The 25,352-nt window shown below is 36.0% G+C and overlaps 1 protein-coding gene across 1 annotated transcript; it reads left to right on the top strand.

Moving 5' to 3' along the window:
* Positions 1–3,848: 3,848 nt before the first annotated feature.
* On the top strand, positions 3,849–5,024 carry LOC107491426 (putative F-box protein At5g55150). The gene has a single exon (XM_016112272.1). It carries the CDS (start codon positions 3,849–3,851, stop codon positions 5,022–5,024), a length of 1,176 nt encoding a protein of 391 aa, XP_015967758.1.
* Positions 5,025–25,352: the final 20,328 nt, after the last annotated feature.

Raw genomic sequence — 25,352 nt, 5'->3', positions numbered from 1 at the left:
TTAACAAATTAAAATCTTTTAAGTACAAAAAAAAATATTATAAAAATTTTTCTAACAAAATAAAGTTAAAATAATAATTTAAATACAAAATACTAAAACAAATAAATTCAAATATATAGAATAAAATCTTGAAACAAATTCAAATAAATAAACTTACAATGAAGTTAATATTAAAATTCATAGATTTCATTTTACTCATTTATTTTGTGTAAGTGTTTATATTTAAAAAATAATAATTGATTATCCATCATCTATTTCTTTTAGCAAATTCATGAATCGAGTCACAAGAGCCCTCTTAACTGAGACATGTATTTTTTTAAAAAGTTTTTTAAAAAATTTAATTATGAGAAAATAACTTAAAATTAAAGAGTAACAACTTAAATAAATAATAATAATTTATAATTTAAAAGAGTAATCTGTAAATAACTTAAAATTTTAAAAATAATAAACTAAGCAAATAACTTAAAATTTAAAAAATAACCACCTAAGCAAAATAACTTAAAATTTAAAAAATAACCATCTAAGCAAAACAACTTAAAGAAATAACTTAAGTTTAAAAAATAACAATCTCTTTTAAGGATGACGTTTTGTTTCTGTTTTCAAATTTAAGCTCTTATTATTTTGTTTTCGAACTTGTTTCTTAATTCTTACTATTACTTGCTTTTTGTTGTTTTGTTATTACTTTTAAATTGTTGATTTTAGTATTAAACAACCGTCTTAATTTTAAAATAATTTATAAATAACTTTGTTTAAATTAGTTCAATAATATTAAGATTTAAATATCTAACTACATTGTTAATAAATTCAAAAACTAAATCTTTATTGATATTAATATCTAACAATCTAACCAAATAATTTATTAATTTTTTTAAAATTAGTTTAATAATATTAAGATTTAAATATCTAACTACCTTGCTAATAAACTCAAAAAATAAATCCTTATTATTATCTAACAATCTAACCAAATAATCTATTAATTTATAAATAAAATTACAAAAATTTTTAATAACGATATTTAAGAAAATAATCTCGAAACCCAACATATGAGCGTCACGTCAGCAAAAAGTCTCCCCATTTGTATTCAGTCTAGAGAAAAGATTATTTTAAATTTTAAAAGTAACAACTTAAGCAAATAATAAATTATAATTTATAAATAATATTTTTAAAAATTTTAGTGATGACACCTAAGCAAATTATTAGTTCAACAATATTAAAAATTAAATACCCAACAACCTAAGAAAGTGTATTTAAAAATTCAAAAGGTAACAACCTAAGTAAATAAAATATGTTATAATTTATAAATAAAATTTTAAAAGTTTCTAGTGTCGACATTTAAGCAAATAAATTCCTAAACTTAATGTATGAGCACCACGTCAGCATAAGAAGAGCTCCCTATTTGTATTGCTATTGCTATAAAGATAAAAATAAAGATAAAGATACGCTTATGAAATGTGTAATATAATATAAAAATATATATCTTTTAAAATAAGAAAATATTTGATTTATTTTATTTATTTAAAAAATCTGTTAAGCATTATATCGAGAGAATTGACATAATACTCCAAATTACTTTTCTAAATATTTTTTGTCAAAAAGTTTAGTTATAAATATATTTTAATCATAAAATATTTTATTTTACTAGATAAATGAGTTCTAATGTCAAAACTGTAGTAAAAAACTTTTAACAAATAATAAAAAGTTTAATCTCACAGTTAATAAATTTAACTAATAGTTAATTTTTTTTCGTTTCTTTAAATAATGAAATTGAAAAGGAGTAGCTTATAATTAAAAAGAGAGAAAAAGATGAAAGTACCTCTATTGTTGTATAGAGACAATCTAAAAAATAATAATATAAATGGAGTAAAGAGAAAATTTATAAATGTGACAAATAAAAAAAATAAATTTAAAAATTGAAACGGTTAAGAAATCACTTAATTAGGAATTAGTATTAGAATTTCAAATTTCAAATTTTTAAATAGAATTTTCTAATTAGCTAATACAAATTTTAAATTTTTAAATAAAATTTTCTAATCAAACGTTCGTTGTCCATTAGGAATATAGAAATTTGTTAATTTAAAAATAATTTTTTTTAGTTTCATCATAAATAGTATTAATTTAAAAAGATTCATAATAAAATAAGTTAAATAATAATTTGAAAAGGTGAAAATATAAAAAATTTTAGATTTATAAAAATAAATATATGATTACCCATCATCAATCTCTAATTCAATAATAGTGTACTTGATAGATTTACCATTTTTTTCAAGAGTTCTCTCACTCTTAATTCCAGCAAGATATCCTACAATATCTAAAATGATTTAAAATAAAAAAATTGTTATCAATAAGTTTGTTAATAACAAAACACAGCCGAAATTATCAATAAAATAAATAAATTTTTATAAATAAATTATACTTTTTCTAAAACAATAAACTTACCAACTAAGTAGGTGTAATCGTACCGAGGTGTGTATTTTTCTTCCCTAGAATTGATAAACAAAAATCAAAGAACAATTAGACGAGGATAAACAAACAAATTTAAAATATAAATAATATAAATTTAAAATAAAATAAAAAATATTAGTAGAAAACTCACGTCTTCATCGAACAAAACCATCTCAATTGAGCATGGCAATGAAGAATTTTCGTAACTTGGTAGTGTCCATAACCATATCACTCGTATACGTACACACAAACTATCGATTGTAGGTTTGATTTCTGCGATTTTGTGAATACCAGCCATTGGAATAAGTAGAGAAATTTTAGATTTTGGATGTATATAAAGAAAGAGTTTGATGTACTTTGAATTGTGGTGCTACACATATCTCATAACTTATACTTTTATAGTTGAGTCATAACTAAAATTTTTTAAATTTGATTGACTTTAATTTAAATTTAAATTAAATTTGTAGATAAAGTAAATAAATATATTAACAATTTTTAAAATTCTAAATTAACGTAAATATATTTAAATTTAGATATGTAGCTGCAATTTTTGAAAAAAATCTACAAAAATTTAAAAAATAGTGCTAAAAAGAATCAACAAATTTTTAAAAAAGTGTTAAAATTTTAAAAATAATAACCTAAGTATAACAATCCAAATAAATAATTTAAAATTTGAAAATAACAACCTAAGCAAACAATAATTTATAATTTATAATTTATAAATATATATCTAAAAATTTATAGTGACGACACCTAAGCAAATAAACTCTTATACTCAACGTATGAGCGCCACGTCAGCATATGAGCTCCCCATTTGTATTACTATAAAGATAAAGATAAAGATAAAGATTATAAATAGATAATATGATAGGTGAAATTTTGTAAAAGATTTTGATTTAAATTAGTTTTTACACGATATATATTGTTTTTTTTTCCGGTAATTGATAAAACAAAGTTAGGAAAAAGCTAATATTCTATGAGACATTTTATATATATACTTTTTGTAACAAAATATTAAACTTTAGATATTATATTATTATATTATTAACATTTAATTAGTAAAGATAATATATTTAAAAACTTGTTTACTTTGCCATGAATGAATGAATTAAAATTAAACTCAAATAATGATAACTTTAAAAGATTTCATCTATCTTTTAATAACAAATTTCGAACTTTGATCTTTATGTCACATTAATTTTGAAATATTATATTTTTATCTTATCTTTTAATCACGCAACAGAAACCTACCTTAATTTACAATATCATATTATTGTTATAAAAGCAACAATGCTTTGAAACTGACTAAACCTTCTTACTTTTATCTATCTATATAAGAAATTTTTTGGGTGTACTTATTGCGAGTCTAGCCAATTGACATAGCTTGAGGCTGACATACACGTATCATGGGAGAGGTAGTTGATCAATGGGCAAACATTCATCAAGATATGTTGGACGAATTCGCAAAGCGGATCCATTTATATGATGACTATCTTCAACTTCGATTGGTATGTAAGCAGTGGAACTTCAAACTTCCGAAGATCCTCAATGGCAACAAAGCTCCATGGCTGCTGTTACCTATTGGCGGCGGTGCTGCTACTAACGAAGCTTTCAAAGTTGATACTCACAAAGAAATTCTTGAAGAGAAGGGGATTTACCATCTCACACTTCCCGAATTACAATACCAACTTATCCGTGGTTCTTGTTATGGATGGTTAATAATTGTATCCATGTACGAAGGCACCATAAGAATGTTGAATCCATTGACAAAAGTTTTCTTGGATCTTCCTCCAATCTCAAATCTGCCGGATGTAATTTATAACGAAGATCAATGTAGTTTTTACTTTCATGGACACAACATGATCACCGAGAAAACCATCTTTGCAAATAAATTTCTAATTTGGAAGGTTATTATAAATTCAGCTCCCGATGACATTAATTTTATGGCGGTGGCTTTATATGGATCTTCTAGATTGGCCTTTTACAAGCCAAGTAATAAGAGATGGCTGAAATTACCAACAAGGGCTCTTCCATATTTTCAAGATGTCATATTTTTTCAACGGTGGATATTTGCAATAGAATATGATGGGCAGCTATACAGATTTGATACAATGACAAAAGCAGGTCCCATGGTAACAATTTTTAAACCCTCAACTCCCTTTCATACTGTTACTACAAAAGAGATTAATCAAAAATATCTGATTGTGACTGCTGATAGAAGTTTATTGTTGGTGGTAAGACATCTTATTAATTTGATTTGTGAGGAAGAGGAATGTTCCTACAAGACTACCAAATTCGATATTTATGAATTGAAGGAAAATTCAAATGCATGGTCAAGGATTAGTAGTTTGGGAAATTATATACTGGTAATTGGATTTAATGCTTCTGTTCAAATGTTCGCTGGCAATCTTTTAAATTCCAAAGGAAATCAAATCTACTTTACAGATAGCTTGGTTGAAGAGCAATCGTTAGTAGAGACTTATTATCATAACATTGGCATCTTCAATTTAGAAGATGGGAGTTGCCAAGAAGTGTTATCAGATGTTAACTTTTTTTGTCCTCCTGTTTGGATACTTCCTTGATTTTGTTTTTCTTTTCTGATCTTAGACTCTTAATTTTTGCTTTTACAAAGTATTGTGTTTAGATCATTTTGCAGACTCTTCATCATTGAATCTTTTAATTTATTCTTTGGTTAAGGCATGTTTATGCCTTTCTTTAAAATTAAGAGTATACAAGCTTGTGTGATATACAAAGTTAACTTATGTATAATAATATATAAAATTAATACAAAGAGTTGACTATCACTTTGGTTTCTAATTTTTTTGGACTATATTTATCTTCCAACAAATTATTTTATATAGCAAATTATAAGGACAAATTAGTCATAAAATTTATTTTAAAAAATCAAATAATCTCCCACTAAAATAAAATCAGTTTTGTTATTCTTATAACCATGATAACACATCTCTGAACAAAAAACAAATTGCTAATAAATCAAAAAATGGATTAAGTGAACATCAATTTCTTTACATTTTTCACCATCTTAATGTTTTGTTTAATTATATTAAAGTTTTTTTTTTGTAACATTTTAGAAAAATCTACCAATTTTATTCTTCATGCACACTTTTATGTGTTTCTCCTTCAACACCCTCAATTGCATCACCTCCATCGTGTTGTATTGCCATCATTTACTGCAGTTGCAAATTTCATTCCATTTCACGCATAACTTATACTTATATTTTTCCTCTCTTCAGTTTGCTTATTTAATTTATGGGGAGTGCTAGGGGAACAATGAAAATTTTGAACAACATGAACAACCACCAATCAAATGAAAATACATTACACCCTAATTTAATGCTACTAATCAAATTTACTCTTTTAACCCTATTAATTCACATTGTTTACACATTGTTCAAAAATCTTGTTGGTTACCTATACTTTTCCTTAATTTATATTTTCAGTAATTCATCTATCCATTTAATTCATTCCAAACTTTTCACTTAAAAAATAGTTCTATTTTTTTCTCTTATCAATTTGATGTAAAAAAAAACGTTTTTTTATCTCATCAATTTGATATAGAAAGAAAATATTTTTTTTTATCTGATATGTGTTCTTATTTTTGTTTACATATCTTTACTTATCAATGATGGAATGAAGAAGTTTGATAAATATTTTGTTAACTTATTTCTTTTAGATTGCTTTGTAATAATATTTTTTAAATTTTCTAAATTATTGATTATATAGAGTATTATATTTGACGAGCCAAACTCGATTTAGTTTGACGAGCCAGACTCGATTTATGAGAGAAGAGAAATAGTAATATAATATTATTATTATATTAATATTAGAGATGTTTGAATAATATTATAATATTATTTGATCTATTTTAGTTAAAAATAGGAGATAAATTTAATTGGACTCATAATCTACTAGTGCAGGTTAATACCAGCACTCTCTGATGACTTTAGCAATGCTAATGCCTCATCATATACCTTCTATTCTCATATTTTCTTTTCTTTTTGTTGTTTATTTTGCTTCAAGGATCAACTTCTTACTCAATTTAGAGCATCCATGATATTTTTCTAAGTTCTTGTACCTCAAGAATCAGCATTCTTGACTTCAATATCAATTATGTACTATTCAATTCATACATTCAGAATCATAGATACTACCACCACATCAAAGTAATAAGAACAACTCAAAATATATAACTAAAGTCTCATGCATTTTACTACTTTTCTTTTTCTTTTGATTTTTCAAGCTCAGTGAGCAATACATGAGATATTTTTCAAAATAAACATAAAATATCAATTTAAATAACTAAACTAGAAAAGCAATAAAAAACTACTAATGATCATTCAAAGGCTTCAACAGATAACAGGAAACAAGATAAAATACTGAAAAACAGAAAATAAATAAAGCAGTAGATAATGAAACTTAACCACCTCAGTTCTGGTGGCTACTCCCTCCCAGAATCCTCTCTAGCGCCTCAGCTCCTCTAACTCTCACCCATGGCTTTGCTATTCCTCCACTACCTAATGGAGGAGGGCAGAGTGATCCTGATACTCTATCCTCAGATGATCAATAGAAGATGTCAACTGCCCAATAGATGTAGTCAGCTGATCCCAATAGTCATGAGGTGGGAAATAATATCCCTGAGGCATCTCAGGCTACTTCTACTGAGGAGGGGGAACTGGCTCCTGAGGTGGTGCTCGTCCAAGATCCTTGGTGTACTCCATACCGCTCCAAGTGATCGGCCTCTCAATGTCAATAGGGGTATCCCTATCAATGCGGACTCAGGCAGCCTCACATAAGCGGAAGATGAGGTGGGGGATGGCTAGTCTAACAGAGGTGGAGGCCTTCGCTGCTATGCTGTATAACTTCTGAGGGATCACATGGTGCACCTCCACCTCATTACAAAGCATAATACTGTGAATTATCACAGCTCAGTCAATAATAACCTCAGACCGGTTACTCATAGGAATGATGGAGCACTGAATAAACTCCAACCACCCCTGAGCAACTGGCTTCAGATCATGCCTGCCCAACTGGTATGGCTGACCTCTAGCATCCCTCCTCCACTGTGCTCCGAGGAGGCATCTATCAGTAAGAATCTAGTCCAGTCTCGTATCAGTGTTGACCCTCTGAGTGTAAGAGTGAGGGTCATCTCTGGATGGTGGCAGCTGAAGTATATCCCTCACCCTCTTTGGACCAAACTCTAAGATCCTCCCTCGGATCATAGTGCGCCAGTTCTTTGGGTCAGGGTTCACGCATTGGTGTAGAACTCCTTGACCATTAGAACACCCACATCTTTCACAGGATTGTGTAGCACTTGCCAACCCCTCCTCAGAATCTGTTCCCAGATCTCTGGATACTCATCCAGTTGCAAATCAAATCGGACCTCCGGGATCATCTTCTTTTTGCTCACAATCTCATTAAAGTGATCGTCGTGGGTCTTGGAGAAAAATCGGCTAAAGTCAAATGGAACGGTTGCAGGAGCCTTCTCTTTTCTCTTCCTTGAAGAGGATTCTCCAATTTTTGGTGCCACGTGGAAGATGACAGAAATGGAAAAATGGATTGCCTCAACACCAAAGTTAAAGCTTTTGCTCGTCCCCGAGAAAAGAAAAATGGAGATAAAAACGAGAAAGAAAGGGGAGGTCACACGGAAAGATGTGGTGGAAAAGAAGGAAGGGGAATGAAAGTAGAGGAAAATAGAGTGGAGTGGGGATAGTGGGTTGAACGGTCAAAGGGGAGGGGGTGTGGAAGTTACCGTTGTGGAAATTGAAGTTCCTCTTTCAAAGACTGATTCTGCATTGCCAGCGCTAAACGCCAGCCCTAACATTTAACACCACAATACTTCGCGAAATATGCCATTTAGGGGGCGCTAAACACCAAGAAGGCCGTTTAGCGCCACCACACTTTTCAGGAATAATTTTTTTTTTAGGACGAGGCCTGGCGCTAAACGCTTAGCTGGCATTTAGCGCCCTGTGAGGCATATACTATCTTGATTTGCGTGCTATCCATGGCGTTAAATGCCATGGAGGGCGTTTAATGCCAGCATCAGCAGTCCTTTTTCAGCCTGAATCAAATCCTTGCCTCAGCTCCCTCAATTTCAGTTAGAAAATACCTGAAATCACAGAAAAACACACAAACTCATAGTAAAGTCCAGAAATATGGATTTTGCCTAAAAACTAATAAAAATATACTAAAAACTAATTAGAACACTGTAAAATCTACATGAAATTACCCTAAAAAAGCGTATAAAATATCCGCTCATCACAACACCAAACTTAAACTGTTGCTTGTCCTCAAGCAACTAGATAAATAAAATAGGATTAATAGAGGTCAAGAAGCAATAATATCTCAGAGTCCCAAGTGAAGCTCAGATTCTAATTAGATGAGCGGGGCTAGTAGCTTTTTGCCTCTGAACAGTTTTGGCATCTCACTTCATCCCCTGAAGTTCAGAATGATTGGCATCTATAGGAACTTAGAATTTCAGATAGTGTTACTGAATCTCCTAGTTAAGTATGTTGATTCTTGAACACAGTTACTTTTGAGTCTTGGCCGTGGCCCAAAGCACTCTGTTTTCCAGTATTACCACCAGATACATCCATGCCACAGACACATAACTGGGTGAACCTTTTTAGATTGTGACTCAACTTTGCTAGAGTCCCCAATTAGAGGTGTCCTGGGTTCTTAAGCACACTCTTTTTGCTTTGGATCGCGACTTTAACCGCTCAGTCTCAAGCTTTTCACTTGACACCTTCACGCCACAAGCACATGGTTAGGGACAGCTTGGTTTAGCCGCTTAGGCCAGGATTTTATTCCTTTAGGCCCTCCTATCCACTGATGCTCAAAGCCTTGGATCCTTTTTATTACCCTTGCCTTTTGGTTTTAAGGGCTATTGGCTTTTTTTTTCCACTGCTTTTTCTTGCTTCAAGAATCAATTTTCATGATTTTTCATATTATCAATAACATTTTTCCTTGTTCATTTTTCAAGAGCCAACATATTTAACATTCATAAACATCAAATTCAAAAGACATATGCACTGTTTAAGCATTCATTCAGAAGACAGAGAGTATTTGCCACCACATATACTTGATTAGAACTTTTCTTATTAAAAACTCAAAAAATATAAATTGCCTCTTTATTCTAAAAATCTACTATTTTATTCATGTTTGCTGATGATGAGAAAAATAAATTATAACTTAATTGAAAATAAAATCAAAATAGACATCCTATTAACTACTCCTTATATATTCTTCCTAAGGTAAACTCCTAAAATGACTACTATCATAGAGTTAAAGCTAAAATTAGAATTTAACAACCTTTACTCTGGGAAGTGGATGTTCCTTTAATCTGTGGGGTGCTTGGTCCTTCAAGAGATAATTTCTGGCGCTTCAATTCCCTCAGGTCACGCCCCTGCTCCTCTTGTTCTTTAAGCAAATAGCCCAGAATTTCACTATGTTCCTTTTGTTCTTTCTTTATTTGTTCCACAGCTTCAAGTATCTTGGTGATGGACGTTTCAAGGTACTCCCAATATTCAGGTTGAGGGATTTCTGGGAGAGATTCCTGCGCCCTCTTCTTGATGGGGTCTTCCTGTGCTTGTTGCCTTTCCATTGATGCTTTGGTGATTGGCCGCTCAACTGAGATATACTCAGTTACTCCCATCCTTACTCCAGCGTCTTTGCAGAGCAGAGAAACCAAGCTTGGATAAGCCAACCTGGCATCTTTGGAATTCTTGTTTGCAAGTTTGTAGAATTCCAGTGAAATCAATTGATGAACTTCCACTTCCTTTCCCATCATGATGCAATGGATCATTGCTGCTCTTCTGATGGTGACTTCAGAACGGTTGCTAGTGGGCAGCAGAGAATGCCCAATGAAGTCTAGCCATCCTCTGGCAACTGGTTTGAGATCTTCTCTTTTGAGTTGGATTGGGACACTTTTCGTGTTGGTTATCCACCTGGCTCCAGGGATACATATGTCCTCTAGAATCTTATCCAGGCCCTTGTCTTCTCTCATCATTCTCCTGTTGAAGGAGTCTGGATCATCTTTCAGCTGAGGTAGCTTCAAGATTTCCCTGATCTTGTCAGGGTGGGTATGAACAATCTTTCCTCTGACCATGGTCCGATAGTCATAATAAGCAGTTCCAGATAGTCTTTGCCTCTCTGTTTGCCATATATTGGAATAAAACTCCTGGACCATGTTTCTTCCCACTTTCGTTTCAGGATTGGCTAGGATCTCCCAGTTCCTGATTCGAATTTGCTCCTGGATCTCCGGATATTCGTCTTCTTTCAGATCGAATCTAACTTCCGGGATCACTGATCTTAGACTCATTATTGCGTAATAATGGTCTGAATGTTCTTTAGTTAAGAACTTCCCTTGATTCCAAAGTGGTTTTGGAACATTCTCTTTCTTGCCTCTTGGAATGGGTTGTTTTCCTTTAGGAGCCATGATCTTAGTGATCACGGATAAGCACACCAAACTTAGAGGTTTGCTTGTCCTCAAGCAAAAGAAAAGAAAGGAGAGGGATAGAAGGAGAGCTAGGTGCAATTGTGGATGGGATGGGAGAGAGGCCGAACCCATATTTATAGGGAGAGGGGGGTGGGTTCGAAAATTTAGAAAAGATATGATAGAAAAGATTGATTTGAAAAAGATAAGTATGATATGAAAAGATTTGATTTAGGATTAAGAAGATTTTAAAAGATATTTGAAAAAGATAAATTTGGGTTTTGAAAAAGATAATGATTAGATGAAAAAGTTTTTAAATCCTTAAAAATTTTGTTTTTGAAAAAAAAATTTTGGATAAAAAGAGTTGAATTGGCTTATGAATTTAAGATACATTTGCTTTATAAAAAAAAAGGGTTTTAAGAAATTAGGGATTTTAGAAATCAGGATTTGTAACATGTTTATGCAAGAAATCATGATTGGAAACATAAAAATTGGATTTAAAATATAAAATTTGAATTAAAAACGAATTTACCTCTTCCCTGCCATCCTGGCGTTTAAACGCCCAAATGCTGCATGTTTTGGGCGTTTAACGCCCAGTTTACTGCCATTACTGGCGTTGAACGCCCAGAATCCTTTGTTACTGGGCGTTTTTCTGAACGCCCAGAATGCTGTAAATCTGGCGTTGAACGCCCAGAGGGAGCTTCTTTCTGGCGTTCAACGCCCAGATTGCTACCATTACTGGCGTTTAACGCCCAGATGGCTATCCTTACTGGCGTTTTCTTGCCAGTGAGCTCTTTTTCTCTGTTTTGTGTGCTGATTCCTTCTGCAACTCTGTGAACTTATACAATTGAATTTTTACCTTAGCATCAATGAACTTTATATAAACAAATCAAATCAAGAATATGGCAAAATGCTTAGAGGATGTGATGCCCCATGGCTGGGTTGCCTCCCAGCAAGCGCTTTTTTATTGTTATTGGCTGGACTATCACTGAGATATTTTAATCAAGTCTCAGTTTTGAGCATTCTGGCTCAAAATTGTTTTCAAGATAATGCTTGATTCTCTGTCCATTAACAATGAACTTATTGTCAGAATCGCTGTCTTGCAATTCTACATAGCCATATGGTGACACGCTTGTAATCACATATGGTCCCCTCCACCGGGATTTCAATTTTCCGGGGAATAGCCTGAGTCTAGAGTTAAACAGTAGGACCTTCTGTCCTGGTTCAAAGACTCTGGAGGATAGCTTTCTGTCATGCCACTTTTTCGTTTTTTCCTTGTAAAGCTTGGCATTTTTGAAAGCCATGAGTCTGAATTCCTCTAGCTCATTTAGCTGGAGCAATCTTTTTTCTCCGGCTAAAGTGGCATCAAAGTTTAGGAATCTGGTTGCCCAGTAGGCCTTATGCTCCAGTTCCACGGGCAAGTGACAGGCCTTGCCATACACAAGGTGGTATGGAGAGGTTCCTATAGGAGTCTTGAATGCTGTTCTGTAAGCCCACAGAGCATCATCCAAGCTTTTTGCCCAATCCTTTCTACGGGTATTTACTGTCCGTTCCAGGATTCTCTTTAGTTCTCTATTAGAGACTTCAGCTTGTCCATTTGTCTGTGGATGGTACGGAGTTGCCACCCTGTGACTGATTCCATACCGAGCCATAGCTGAGGAGAGCTGTCTATTGCAGAAGTGAGAGCCCCCATCACTAATTAACGTTCTAGGGACCCCAAACCTGCTGAAGATATATTTCTGGAGGAATTTCAGCACTGTCCTAGTGTCATTAGTGGGTGTGGCTATGGCCTCCACCCATTTAGATACATAGTCCACTGCTACCAGAATATATGTATTGGAGTATGAAGGTGGGAAAGGTCCCATGAAATCAATTCCCCATACGTCAAATAACTCAATCTCCAAGATCCCTTGTTGAGGCATGGCGTAACCATGAGGCAAATTACCAGCTCTTTGGCAATTGTCACAGTTACGTACAAACTCTCGGGAATCTTTGTGAAGAGTAGGCCAGTAGAACCCACATTGGAGGACTTTGGTGGCTGTACGCTCACCACCACAGTGGCCTCCATATTGTGATCCATGGCAATGCCATAGGATCTTCTGTGCTTCTTCTTTAGGCACACATCTACGGATTATTCCATCCGCACATCTCTTGAAGAGATAAGGTTCATCCCATAAGTAGTACTTTGCGTCAGTAATTAATTTTTTCTTTTGTTGCCTGGTGTACTCTTTGGGTATGAATCTCACTGCTTTGTAGTTTGCAATGTCTACAAACCATGGCACTTCCTGAATGGCAAAGAGTTGCTCATCCGGAAAATTTTCAGTTATCTCCGTAAGAGGGAGGGACGCCCCTTCTACTGGTTCTATGCGGGACAAGTGATCTGCTACTTGGTTCTCTGTCCCTTTTCTGTCTCTTATTTCTATATCAAACTCTTGCAGAAGCAACACCCATCTTATGAGTCTGGGTTTTGAATCCTGCTTAGTGAGTAGATATTTAAGAGCAGCATGATCAGTGTACACAATCACTTTTGATCCTATCAAATAGGATCTAAATTTGTCAATGGCATAAACCACTGCAAGTAGCTCTTTTTCTGTGGTTGTGTAGTTTTTCTGTGCCTCATTTAGAACACGACTGGCATAGTAAATAACGTGCAGAAGCTTGTCATGCCTTTGTCCCAGTACTGCACCAATAGCATGGCCACTGGCATCACACATTAGTTCAAAAGGTAATTCCCAGTCTGGTACGGAGATGACTGGTGCTGTGACCAGCTTAGCTTTCAGGGTCTCAAACGCCTGCAGACACTCTTTATCAAAATTAAATGGTGTGTCAGCAGCTAGCAGGTTACTTAGAGGTTTGGCGATTTTTGAAAAATCCTTTATAAACCTCCTATAAAATCCTGCATGCCCCAGAAAGCTTCTGATTGCCTTAACATTGGTAAGTGGTGGTAATTTTTCAATTACTTCGACTTTAGCTTGATCCACCTCTATTCCCTTGTTCGAAATTTTATGCCCAAGAACAATCCCTTCAGTCACCATAAAGTGACATTTCTCCCAGTTTAAAACCAGGTTGGTCTCTTGGCATCTCTTTAGAACAAGTTCTAAATGGTTAAGACAGGAGCTGAATGAGTCTCTAAATACTGAAAAATCATCCATAAAGACTTCCAGAAATTTTTCCACCATATCAGAGAAAATTGAGAGCATGCACCTTTGAAAGGTTGCAGGTGCATTGCACAGGCCAAATGGCATCCTTCTGTATGCAAATACTCCAGATGGACATGTGAATGCTGTTTTCTCTTGATCCTGTGGATCTACTGCAATTTGATTATAACCTGAATATCCATCCAGGAAGCAGTAATATTCATGACCTGCTAGTCTTTCTAGCATCTGATCTATGAATGGTAAAGGAAAATGATCCTTTCTTGTGGCTGTATTGAGCCTTCTATAATCAATACACATACGCCACCCTGTAACTGTCCTTGTAGGAACCAGTTCATTTTTTTCATTATGAACCACTGTCATGCCACCCTTCTTAGGGACAACTTGTACAGGGCTTACCCAGGGGCTATCAGAAATAGGATAAATAATCCCAGCCTCTAGCAATTTAGTGACCTCCTTCTGCACCACCTCCTTCATAGCTGGATTTAGCCGCCTTTGTGGTTGAACCACAGGCTTGGCATCACCCTCTAATAGGATCTTGTGCATGTATCTGGCTGGGCTAATGCCCTTAAGATCACTGATGGACCACCCAAGAGCTGTCTTGTGTGTCCGTAGCACTTTAATTAGTGCGTCCTCTTCCTGTGGCTCTAAGGTAGAGCTTATAATGACAGGAAAGGTGTCACCATCGCCCAGAAATGCATATTTCAGGGATGGTGGTAATGGTTTGAGCTCGGGTTTAGGAGGTTTCTCCTCTTCCTGAGGGAATTTCAGAGGTTCTATTATTGTCTCTGATTCCTCCAGATCAGGCTGAACATCTTTAAAGATGTCCTCCAGCTCTGATTCGAGACTCTCAGCCATATTGACCTCTTTTACTAAAGAGTCAATAATATCAACGCTCATGCAGTCATTTGGAGTGTCTGGATGCTGCATGGCTTTGATGGCACTCAACTTGAACTCATCTTCATTGACCCTCAGAGTTACCTCCCCTTTTTGGACATTAATGAGAGTTCGCCCAGTTGCTAGGAAAGGTCTTCCTAGAATGAGGGTTCCACTTTTGTGCTCCTCCATTTCCAGTACCACAAAGTCAGTGGGAAAGGCAAATGGCCCAACCTTGACAATCATGTCTTCAATCACGCCTGATGGGTATTTAATGGAGCCATTAGCAAGTTGGAGACATATCCGGGTTGGTTTGACTTCTTCGGTCAAACCAAGCTTCCTGATGGTGGATGCAGGTATTAAGTTGATACTTGCTCCGAGATCACATAGAGCTTTCTTGGTACAAGTATCCTCTAATGTGCATGGTATCATGAAGCTTCCGGGGTCTTGAATCTTCTCAGGTAAGCTTTTTAGAATGACTGCACTGCATTCTTCTGTGAGGTAGACTTTTTCAGTTTCCCTCCAATCCTTCTTATGACTTAAGATCTCTTTCATGAACTTAGCATAAGAGGGTATTTGCTCAAGTGCCTCTGCAAACGTGATCTTTATTTCAAGAGTCCTGAGATAGTCTACAAAGCGGGCAAATTGCTTATCCTGTTCCACTTGGTGGAGTTTTTGAGGATAAGGCATTTTGGCTTTGTATTCCTCAACCTTAGTTGCTGTAGATTTATTACCTACAGATGTGGTTTGAGAAGCCTTTTTAGAGGGATTGCTATCAGCACTTATATGTGTCTGATCTCCCACTGGCAATTGACTGCCAGGGGTGGAGGATGGAGTGGCGTTAGACGCCAGCTCCTTTCCTGTTCCTGGCGTTTGAACGCCAGAACTGGACCCTTTTTGGGCGTTCAACGCCAGTCCACTGCCCATTTCTGGCGTTGAACGCCAGTTTTGGACATGAGTTGGGCGTTCAAAGCCAGCTCTCCCCTTATTTTCTGACGTTTGAATGTCAGAATCATTCCTTTCTGGGCTCTTACTGTCCCTAGATGGAATTTGGGTGGTTTGCTCATCTCTTGTTTTCCTGCTGCCTTGAAGTGAGGTATTTAGTGTTCTCCCACTTCTTAGTTGAACTGCTTGGCACTCTTCTGTTATCTGTTTTGATAACTGTTGTCTTGTCTGATTTAATTGTGCCTCCATGTTTCTATAGTCCTTTTTAGTATCTAGTAGCATCTCCTTGAATTCAGCTAGCTGTTTTGCTAGAAAGTCCAATTGTTGATTGACTTCAGTAGCTTATTCAATAGGACTAAGTTCAGCAGTTATTATTTTAGCTTCTTCTTTCATGGAAGATTCACTGCTTAGGTACAGGTGCTGATTTCTGGCAATTGTATCAATGAGCTCTTGAGCTTCTTCAATGGTCTTTCTCATGTGGATGGATCCACCTGTTGAGTGATCTAGAGAGATCTGAGCTTTTTCTGTAAGCCCATAATAGAAGATATCTAATTGAACCCACTCTGAAAACATTTCAGAGGGGCATTTTCTTAGCATCTCTCTATATCTCTCTCAGGCATCATAAAGGGATTCATTATCTCCTTGTTTAAAGCCTTGGATGTTCAGCCTTAGCTGTGTCATCCGTTTTGGAGGAAAATAATGATTCAGGAATTTTTCTGACAGCTGTTTCCATGTCTTTATGCTGTCCTTAGGTTGGTTATTCAACCACCTCTTAGCTTGATTTTTTACAGCAAATGGAAACAGTAATAATCTGTAGACATCCTGATCTACCTCCTTATCATGTACTGTGTCAGCAAGTTGCAAGAACTGTGCCAGAGACTCTGTAGGTTCTTCCTGCGGAAGACTGGAATACTGGCAATTTTGCTGCACCATGATAATGAGCTGAGGATTCAACTCAAAGCTACTGACCCCAATGGAGGGTATACAGATACTACTCCCATATGAAGCAGTAGCGGGGTTAGCATATGACCCCAGAGTCCTCCTGGACTGCTCATTTCCACTTATGTCCATGATGGATAAAGGGAGATAACTTGGATTTATTTTTTATTTATTTTATTTTATAGAAAGAGAACAACTTAAATAAAATAAAAATAACTAAACAAAAAAAAATAATAAATTTCGAAAAACACAAATACAAAATAAAAATATTTTAAAACTAAAATAATTACTTAACTAAGAAGATTTGAAAAATTTTGAATTGATTTTTTAAAAAGAATTTTAAATTTTGAAATAAATACTCGAATTTTAAAAGTAAAATTCGAATTTTGCTTTAAAATAGAGAGAAAATATATTTTTGAATTTAAAGAGGAAAGAGAAAAATAATAAAATAGCACAAGATCTAAAATTTTTAGATCTAATGCTCCTTGTTTTCGAAAATTTGGAGGGAAAACAACAAGGAACACCAAACTTAAAAAATTTAAGATCAAGACACAAGGAAAACTCAAGAACACTTTGAAGACTCACAAGAACAACAAGAACATGAAGAAAGAAGACCAAACTCAAAATTTTTAGAAAACCAAACTAAAATTTTTGAAAAACAAAGAAAAATCAACAAGAAAACACCAAACTTAAAGTTTGGCACAAGATTTAATTAAAGAAAAATTATTTTGAAAAAGATTTTTAAAAGAAAAAAATAAGGATTTGAAAAAGAAAATTTCAATCAAAAATAATAAAAGACTCTAAACCAAGAAGAAAAATTTCCTAATCTAAGCAACAAAATAAACTTTAGTTGTTCAAACTCGAACAATCCCCGGCAACGGCGCCAAAAACTTGGTGCACGAAATTGTGATTATCAACAATATTTCTAGTCCAAGCAGCTTCACAACCTCGCACAACTGACCAGCAAGTGCACTGGGTCGTCCAAGTAATACCTTACGTGAGTAAGGGTCGAATCCCACGGAGATTGTTGGTTTGAAGCAATCTATGTTTATCTTGTAAATCTTAGTCAGGATAATAAAACAAGCAGTTTGAATTATAGGAGATTAAAAGGGCATAAAATAAATACTTATTGTAAAATAATGGAGAATATGTTGGAGTTTTGGAGATGCTTTGCCTTCTGAATCTCTGCTTTCCTCTGTCTTCTTGTTCACGCACGCATGTCCTCCTATGGCAAGCTATGTGTAGAGGTTCACCGTCGTCAATGGCTACTTTTCGTCCTCTCTGGAAAATGGTCCTCTGTGCTGTCACTGCATGGCTAATCGTCTGGAGGCATCACCCTTGTCGATGGCTAAGTCCCATCCTCGCAGTGAAAACTACGCTCACGCGCTCTGTCACAGCACGGCTAATCACTGGTTGGTTCCCGTTCCTACTGGAATAGAATCCCTTGATTCTTTTGCGTCTGTCACTAACGCCCAGCACTCGCGAGTCTGAAGCTCGTCACAGTCATTCGATCATCGGATCCTACTCGGAATACCACAGACAAGGTTTAGACTTTCCGGATCCTCATGAATGCCGCCATCAATTCTAGCTTATACCACGAAGATTCAGATTAAGAGATCTAAAAGATACTCATTCAATCATATATAGAACGGAGGTGGTTGTCAGGCACACGTTCATAGGTTGAGAATGGTGATGAGTGTCACGGATCATCACCTTCGTCACAATTAAGCGCGAATGAACATCTTAGATAGGAACAAGCGTGTTTGAATGGAAAACAGAAATACTTGCATTAATTCATCGAGACACAGCAGAGCTCCTCACCCCCAACAATGGGGTTCAGAGACTCATGCCGTCAAATACAAAGTTCAGATCTAAGAATGACATGAGATACAAAATAAGTCTCTAAAAGTTGTTTAAATACTAGACTAGTGACCTAGGTTTACAGAAATTGAGTAAACTGTGATAGATGGTGCAGAAATCCACTTCTGGGGCCCACTTGGTGCGTGCTGGGGCTGAGACTTAAGTAAATCACGTGCATAAGGAAGTTTTGGGCGTTCAACACCAGGTTTGGACCCTTTTCTGGCGTTGAACTCCAATTTGTTGCCTATTTTTGGCGCTGGACGCCAGACTGCAGCCCAGAACTGGCGTTGAACGCCTGTTTACGTCGTCTATCCTTGAGCAAAGTATGGACTATTATATATTTTTGGAAAGCCCTTGATGTCTACTTTCCAACGCAATTGGAAGCGCGCCATTTGGAGTTCTGTAGCTCCAGAAAATCCATTTTGAGTGTAGGGAGGTCAGAATCCAACAGCATCAGCAGTCCTTTTTCAGCCTGAATCAAATCCTTGCCTCAGCTCCCTCAATTTCAGTCAGAAAATACCTGAAATCACAGAAAAACACACAAACTCATAGTAAAGTCCAGAAATATGGATTTTGCCTAAAAACTAATAAAAATATACTAAAAACTAATTAGAACACTCTAAAATCTATATGAAATTACCCTCAAAAAGTGTATAAAATATCCGCTCATCAGCATTCAAGTTGCAAATGCAGGCGCTAAATGCTCAACATGGCGTTTAGCGCCCAAATCGACGTGAAGTCACCTAGAATTACGTGCTCCTTGGCCTTAAATGCCTAGCCTAGCATTTAGCGCCACCCATCAGAGAGCTCATTGTGATTAGTGCCCTGTCTGGTGCTGAACACCCATCCTAGCATTTAATGCCAGAGCATCTGAATTGAAATCCTCTCTAGGGTGTTCTGTTCTTCTTCCAGACTCCTCTATCCCTGTTCTAAACACTTTGCACGACCACAAACATAAGTAAACCAAGGAAAACTATGAGTAGAAGTCATAAATAAATGAAAATTAAACTGAAAACAAAATCAAAGAATACTAGGGATTGAGTTGCCTCCCAATAAGAGCTTCTTTACCATCACTAGCTTGACGGTCAGTTTAGCTAAGGTGAGAGTTGATCATAGTGCCTTAGCTCCTCACATCTCACTGTCAATCTTTTTCCTGTATCCTCATGGATTAACTCAATATGCTCAAGGAAGAGGATATTGTTCACCGTATGAGGCAATATTAGACTTTTGGTCAGCACCATTTTCATTCTTGGTGAGAAATCTTCAGTGCCTCGTTGTAGTATGGGGAGGATTGCTCCTCCCTCCATCGTTTCTCCCACTTCTTGAAATAATCCCAATTTGAATTCATCATACCCTACAACACAATCACAACCAAACTCCAAGCAACAAGGGTGATATCTCATAAAGAAAGTAAGAAATCAAAGCAAAGGACATTAACAAACAAGAAGACTAAACACCCAAATATTAACAAAAACAACCAAACAACCAAGAAGTAAGCTACCTACACTATGGACATATTCACATCAACCTAAAACATAACACCAATTTCATCCCCGACAACGGCGCCAAATTTGATAAGAGGATTTCCTTGTATAGTTTAGAATCAATCGAGACATGAATCAAATCGTTGGTAGCATAGTCCAAACCAACAATGAATCCTCATGATCAAATATTAAAATTCAAATCAATTATAAACCGAGATCAAGAGTAATTCAACCTCGGGTCATTCTCCCTATGATGCAATTGAGGTGTTACGCTTTCGGTTATGGGGACAAAATAGAGTGGTTTTCAAATCAAAGAACTAAGAAATGAAAGAACTAAGCAACGATCAAAATTAATATTAAAGCAAATAAAAAGGAAGCAAGGTTAAAAATAGTGAAAATGCAAGATATGTAATAAAGAACCTTGACATGGGAATGAGGAACCAAGGAATCCTATCATCACCATAACCACAACTATGGTAATTATGATGAGTCAATCTCGCCTAGTTAACCCCTAACATCGAGGAGCAAGTCAAGCAAGCATAATTGACCTTAATCCATAAGTCCTAGCTAACTTACCAAACTAGTTAATAAAATGCTAGCGTCAATGGAAACAAGAGTCAACTAACTACCCACCACTAAATGTCGGACATCATGACTATAGTATTCTAGGAACTCAAATCCCAAGCCAAGGTGTGAAAATCTACTCAAAATTACCAAGTGGCATTTTCACAAATACTTGGTGGGCATCAAACCGAAACATGAGAAATTGCAAGGAAAATTAGGGAACTATAACCAACTATTCACAAAATCAATAATAAACATCCAAACAAGCAAAAAGAAAGCATAAAACAGTAAATTCATCAATCAAACTTCAAGAACTCAAAATTGGAAATATAAACAAAGCACTTGAACCAAGAGGAAATGAAAATAAAAATAATGTAATTAAAGAGAAAATTGAGAATACTTACAATTAAATAAGCAAAATCCAAAATCAAAGCTTGCTATAAAATGCTACAATGAAAATGGAAATGAAACCCTAAGAGAGCATTCTACTCTACACTACTCCTACTCCTAATTATGTTCTAAAAAAAACCATCTAAGTGAGCTTCTTTTTCTAATTTCCTTCATATGTGTTGATATACCCTTCATATACCACTTCAATTCAGCCTTCAAGCCTTCCAAAATGGGCCAAAAGCCCTCAGAAATCGCGTAGCACGTGTTTCATTAATGCAACCACGTGCAGGGTCCTGTGCGTACGCACACTTCGCTGAATGTTCTCCTGTGCGTATGCACAGGTGCTTGTGCGCACGCACACATTCAGATTCCTTCTTGTGTGCACGCACACTTACTTGTGCGCACGTGATGAGCGGATAATTTATACGCTTTTTGGCATTGTTTTTAAGTAGTTTTTAGTATGTTTTCATTAGTTTTTATTATATTTTTATTAGTTTTTATGCAAAATTCACACTCCAGTACTTTACTATGAGTTTGTGTGTTTTTCTCTGATTTCAGGTATTTTCTGGCTGAAATTGAGGGACCTGAGCAAAAATCTGATTCAGAGGCTGAAAAAGTACTGCAGATGCTGTTGGATTCTGACCTCCCTGTACTCGAAATGGATTTTCTGTAGCTACAGAAACCCAATTGGCGCGCTCTTAATTGCGTTGGAAAGTAGACATCCTGGACTTTCCAGCAATATGTAATAATCTATACTTTGCTCGAGTTTTGATGACGCAAACTGGCGTTTAAATGCCAACTTTCTACCCTATTCTGGTGTTAAACGCCAGAACTGGCATAAAAGCTGGAGTTAAATGTCCAAACTGGCACCAGAGCTGGCGTTTAACTCCAAGAAAAGTCTCTACACATGAAAGCTTCAATGCTCAGCCCAAGCACACACCAAGTGGGCCCAGAAGTGGATTTCTGCATCATTTACTTATTTCTGTAAACCCTAGCAACTAGTCTAGTATAAATAGGTATCTTCGGATCAGTTTTTATGCTGTCTTAGACCTTTATGGAGGCTGGCCATTCGGCCATGCCTGGACCTTCATCACTGATGTATTTTCAACGGTGGAGTTTCTACACACCATAGATTAAGGTGTGGAGCTCTGCTGTTCCTCAAGTATTAATGCAAAGTACTATTGTTTTTCTATTCAATCCATGCTTATTCTTATTCTAAGATATTCATTCGCACACAAGAACATGATGAATGTGATGATTATGTGACACTCATCACCATTCTCACTTATGAACGCGTGACTGACAACCACTTCCGTTCTATCTGAAAACAAGCTTGAATGCATATCTCTTGGATCTCTCATCAATGATTCACATCATCTCTCCTGACAACAGATCATATGAATCTGAGATTAGAATCTTCGTGGTATAAGCTAGAATCAATTGGCAGCATTCTTGAGATTCGGAAAGTCTAAACCTTATCTGTGGTATTCCGAGTAGGATCTGGGATGGGATGACTGTGACGAGCTTCAAACTCATGACTGTTGGGCGTAGTGACAGACGCAAAAGGATCACAGGATCCTATTCCAACACAAGTGAGAACCGACAGATGATTAGCCATGCGGTGGCTATGCCTGGTATTTTTCATCCGAGACGAGAAATCCGACAGTTGATTAGCCGTGCAGAAACCGTAGAGGACCATTTTCACTGAGAGGACGGACGGTAGCCATTGACAACGGTGATCCCGCAACATACAGCTTACCATAGAAAGGAGTATGAATGATTGGATGAAGGCAGTAGGAAAGCAGAGATTCAGAAGGAACAAAGCATCTCCATACACTTATCTGAAATTTCCACCAATGAATTACATAAGTATCTCTATCTTATTTTATGTTTTATTTATCTTTTAATTATCAAAACTCCATAGCCATTTGAATCTGCCCGACTGAGATTTACAAGATGACCATAGCTTGCTTCAAACCAACAATCTCCGTGGGATCGACCCTTACTCACGTAAGGTATTACTTGGACAACCCAGTGCACTTGCTGGTCAGCTGTGCGAAGTTGTGAAGAGACGTGTGAATCATGGTATTGTGCACCAAGTTTTTGGAGCCATTCCAGGGGATAACAATTTCGTGCACCAAGTTTTTGGCGCCGTTGCCGGGGATCGTTCGAGTTTGGACAACTGACGGTTCATCTTGTTGCTTAGATTGGGTAATTTTATTTTATGTTTAAGCTTTTTATGTTTATTTTTGAAAAAAATTTTCAAAAAAAAAAATTTTGTTTTGTTCTTCAGAATTTTTAAGAATGAATTCTAGAGTTTCATGATGATATGTTGAAGCTTTGTTGGCTGTAAAGCCATGTCTAATTCTGTTGGACCGAGGCATCCATTTATCAATACAAAAGCGTGTTAGTTGATTTCCATCAATTTGGTAGTTACACACAGAGCTAGTGTATACAATGTTCTACTAAAGCTTGGCTGGCCATTGGCCATGTCTAGTGTTTTGGACCGAAGCTTTCACTCAAAGCTTGGCTGGCTAGTAAGCCATGTCTAATTCCTGGACCGGAGCTTTAGACTAACATTACATGATTCCTGGAATTCTCATTAAGAATTTTGAATTCCTTATTTTCTTTCTTCAAAAATACTTTCGAAAAATACAAAAAAAAATTATAAAATCATAAAACAAAAAAAAAATTCGAAAATTTTTCCCCCTCTTATCTCTTTCTATTTAATCACTAACACTTCTCCTCTACTAGCAATTCGAATTCTTCCTTATCTACCTCATTCTTCTATTCTTATTTTCCTCTGACACCTCAAGGAATCTCTATACTGTGACATAGAGGATTCCATATTTTCTTTGTTTTCTTCTCTTTCATATGAGCAGGAACAAGGATAAAGGCATACTTGTTGAAGCTAATCCTGAACTTGAAAGGACTCTGAAGAGGAAGCTAAGAGCAGCTAAAGCACAATACTCTGAAGAGGACCTAACTGAAATTTTCAAAAAGGAGAAGGACATGGCAGCCGAACCCAACAACAACAATGCAAGGAAGGTGCTTGGTGAGAAGCATCTCTATTCCTGCCATTGGAGCAAACAATTTTGAGCTTAAACCTCAATTAGTTTCTCTGATGTAACAGAATTGCAAGTTTCATGGACTTCCATTGGAAGATCCTCATCAGTTCTTGGCTGAATTCTTGCAAATCTATGACACTGTTAAGACCAATAGAGTTGATCCTGAGGTCTACAGGCTACTGCTTTTCCCCTTTGCTGTAAGAGACAGAGTTAGGATATGGTTGGACTCACAACCTAAGGAAAGCCTGAACTCCTGGGAAAAGCTGGTCAGTGCCTTTCTGGCCAAATTCTTTCCACCTCAAAAGATGAGCAAGCTTAGAGTGGAAGTCCAAACCTTCAGACAGAAGGAAGGTGAATCCCTATATGAAGCTTGGGAAAGATACAAGCAATTGATCAGAAGGTGTCCTTCTGACATGCTTCCAGAATGGAGCATCATATGTATATTCTATGATGGTCTATCTGAGTTATCCAAGATGTCATTGGACCATTCTGCTGGTGGATCTCTTCACCTGAAGACGCCTGCAGAAGCTCAGAAACTCATTGAAATGGTTGCAAATAACCAGTTCATGTACACCTCTGAGAGGAATCCTGTGAATAATGGGACGCCTCAGAAGAAGGGAGTTCTTGAAATTGATGCTCTGAATGCCATATTGGCTCAGAACAAAATATTGACTTAGCAAGTCAATATGATTTCTCAGAGTCTGACTGGATTGCAAGCTGCATCCAACAGTACTAAAGAAGCATCTTCTGAAGAAGAAGCTTATGATCCTGAGAACCCTGCAATGGCAGAGGTGAATTACATGGGTGAAGCCTATGGAAACACCTATAATCCTTCATGGAGAAATCATCCAAATCTCTCATGGAAGGATCAACAAAAGCCTCAACAAGGCTTTAATAATAATAATGGTGGAAGAAAGAGGTTTAGCAATAGCAAGCCTTTTCCATCATCTTCTCAGCAACAGACAGAGCATTCTAAGCAGAGCCTCTCTAGCTTAGCAACCATAGTCTCTGATCTATCCAAGACCACTCTCAGTTTCATGAATGAGGCACGGTCCTCTATCAGGAATCTGGAGGCACAAGTGGGTTAGCTGAGTAAGAAAGTTACTGAAACTCCTCCTAGCACTCTCCTAAGCAATACAGAAGAAAAACCCAAGAGAGAGTGCAAGGCCATAACTGT

Source organism: Arachis duranensis, chromosome 5, assembly GCF_000817695.3.
Source record: "Arachis duranensis cultivar V14167 chromosome 5, aradu.V14167.gnm2.J7QH, whole genome shotgun sequence".
Classification (NCBI taxonomy): domain Eukaryota; kingdom Viridiplantae; phylum Streptophyta; class Magnoliopsida; order Fabales; family Fabaceae; genus Arachis; species Arachis duranensis.
The sequence above is the reverse complement of the archived record's forward strand: the minus strand, read 5'-3'. Positions and strand labels throughout refer to the sequence as shown.

Excerpts from the sequence above, each read along its gene's own strand:
- LOC107491426 (XM_016112272.1), top strand. The coding sequence starts at position 3,849 with ATGGGAGAGGTAGTTGATCAATGGGCAAACATTCATCAAGATATGTTG.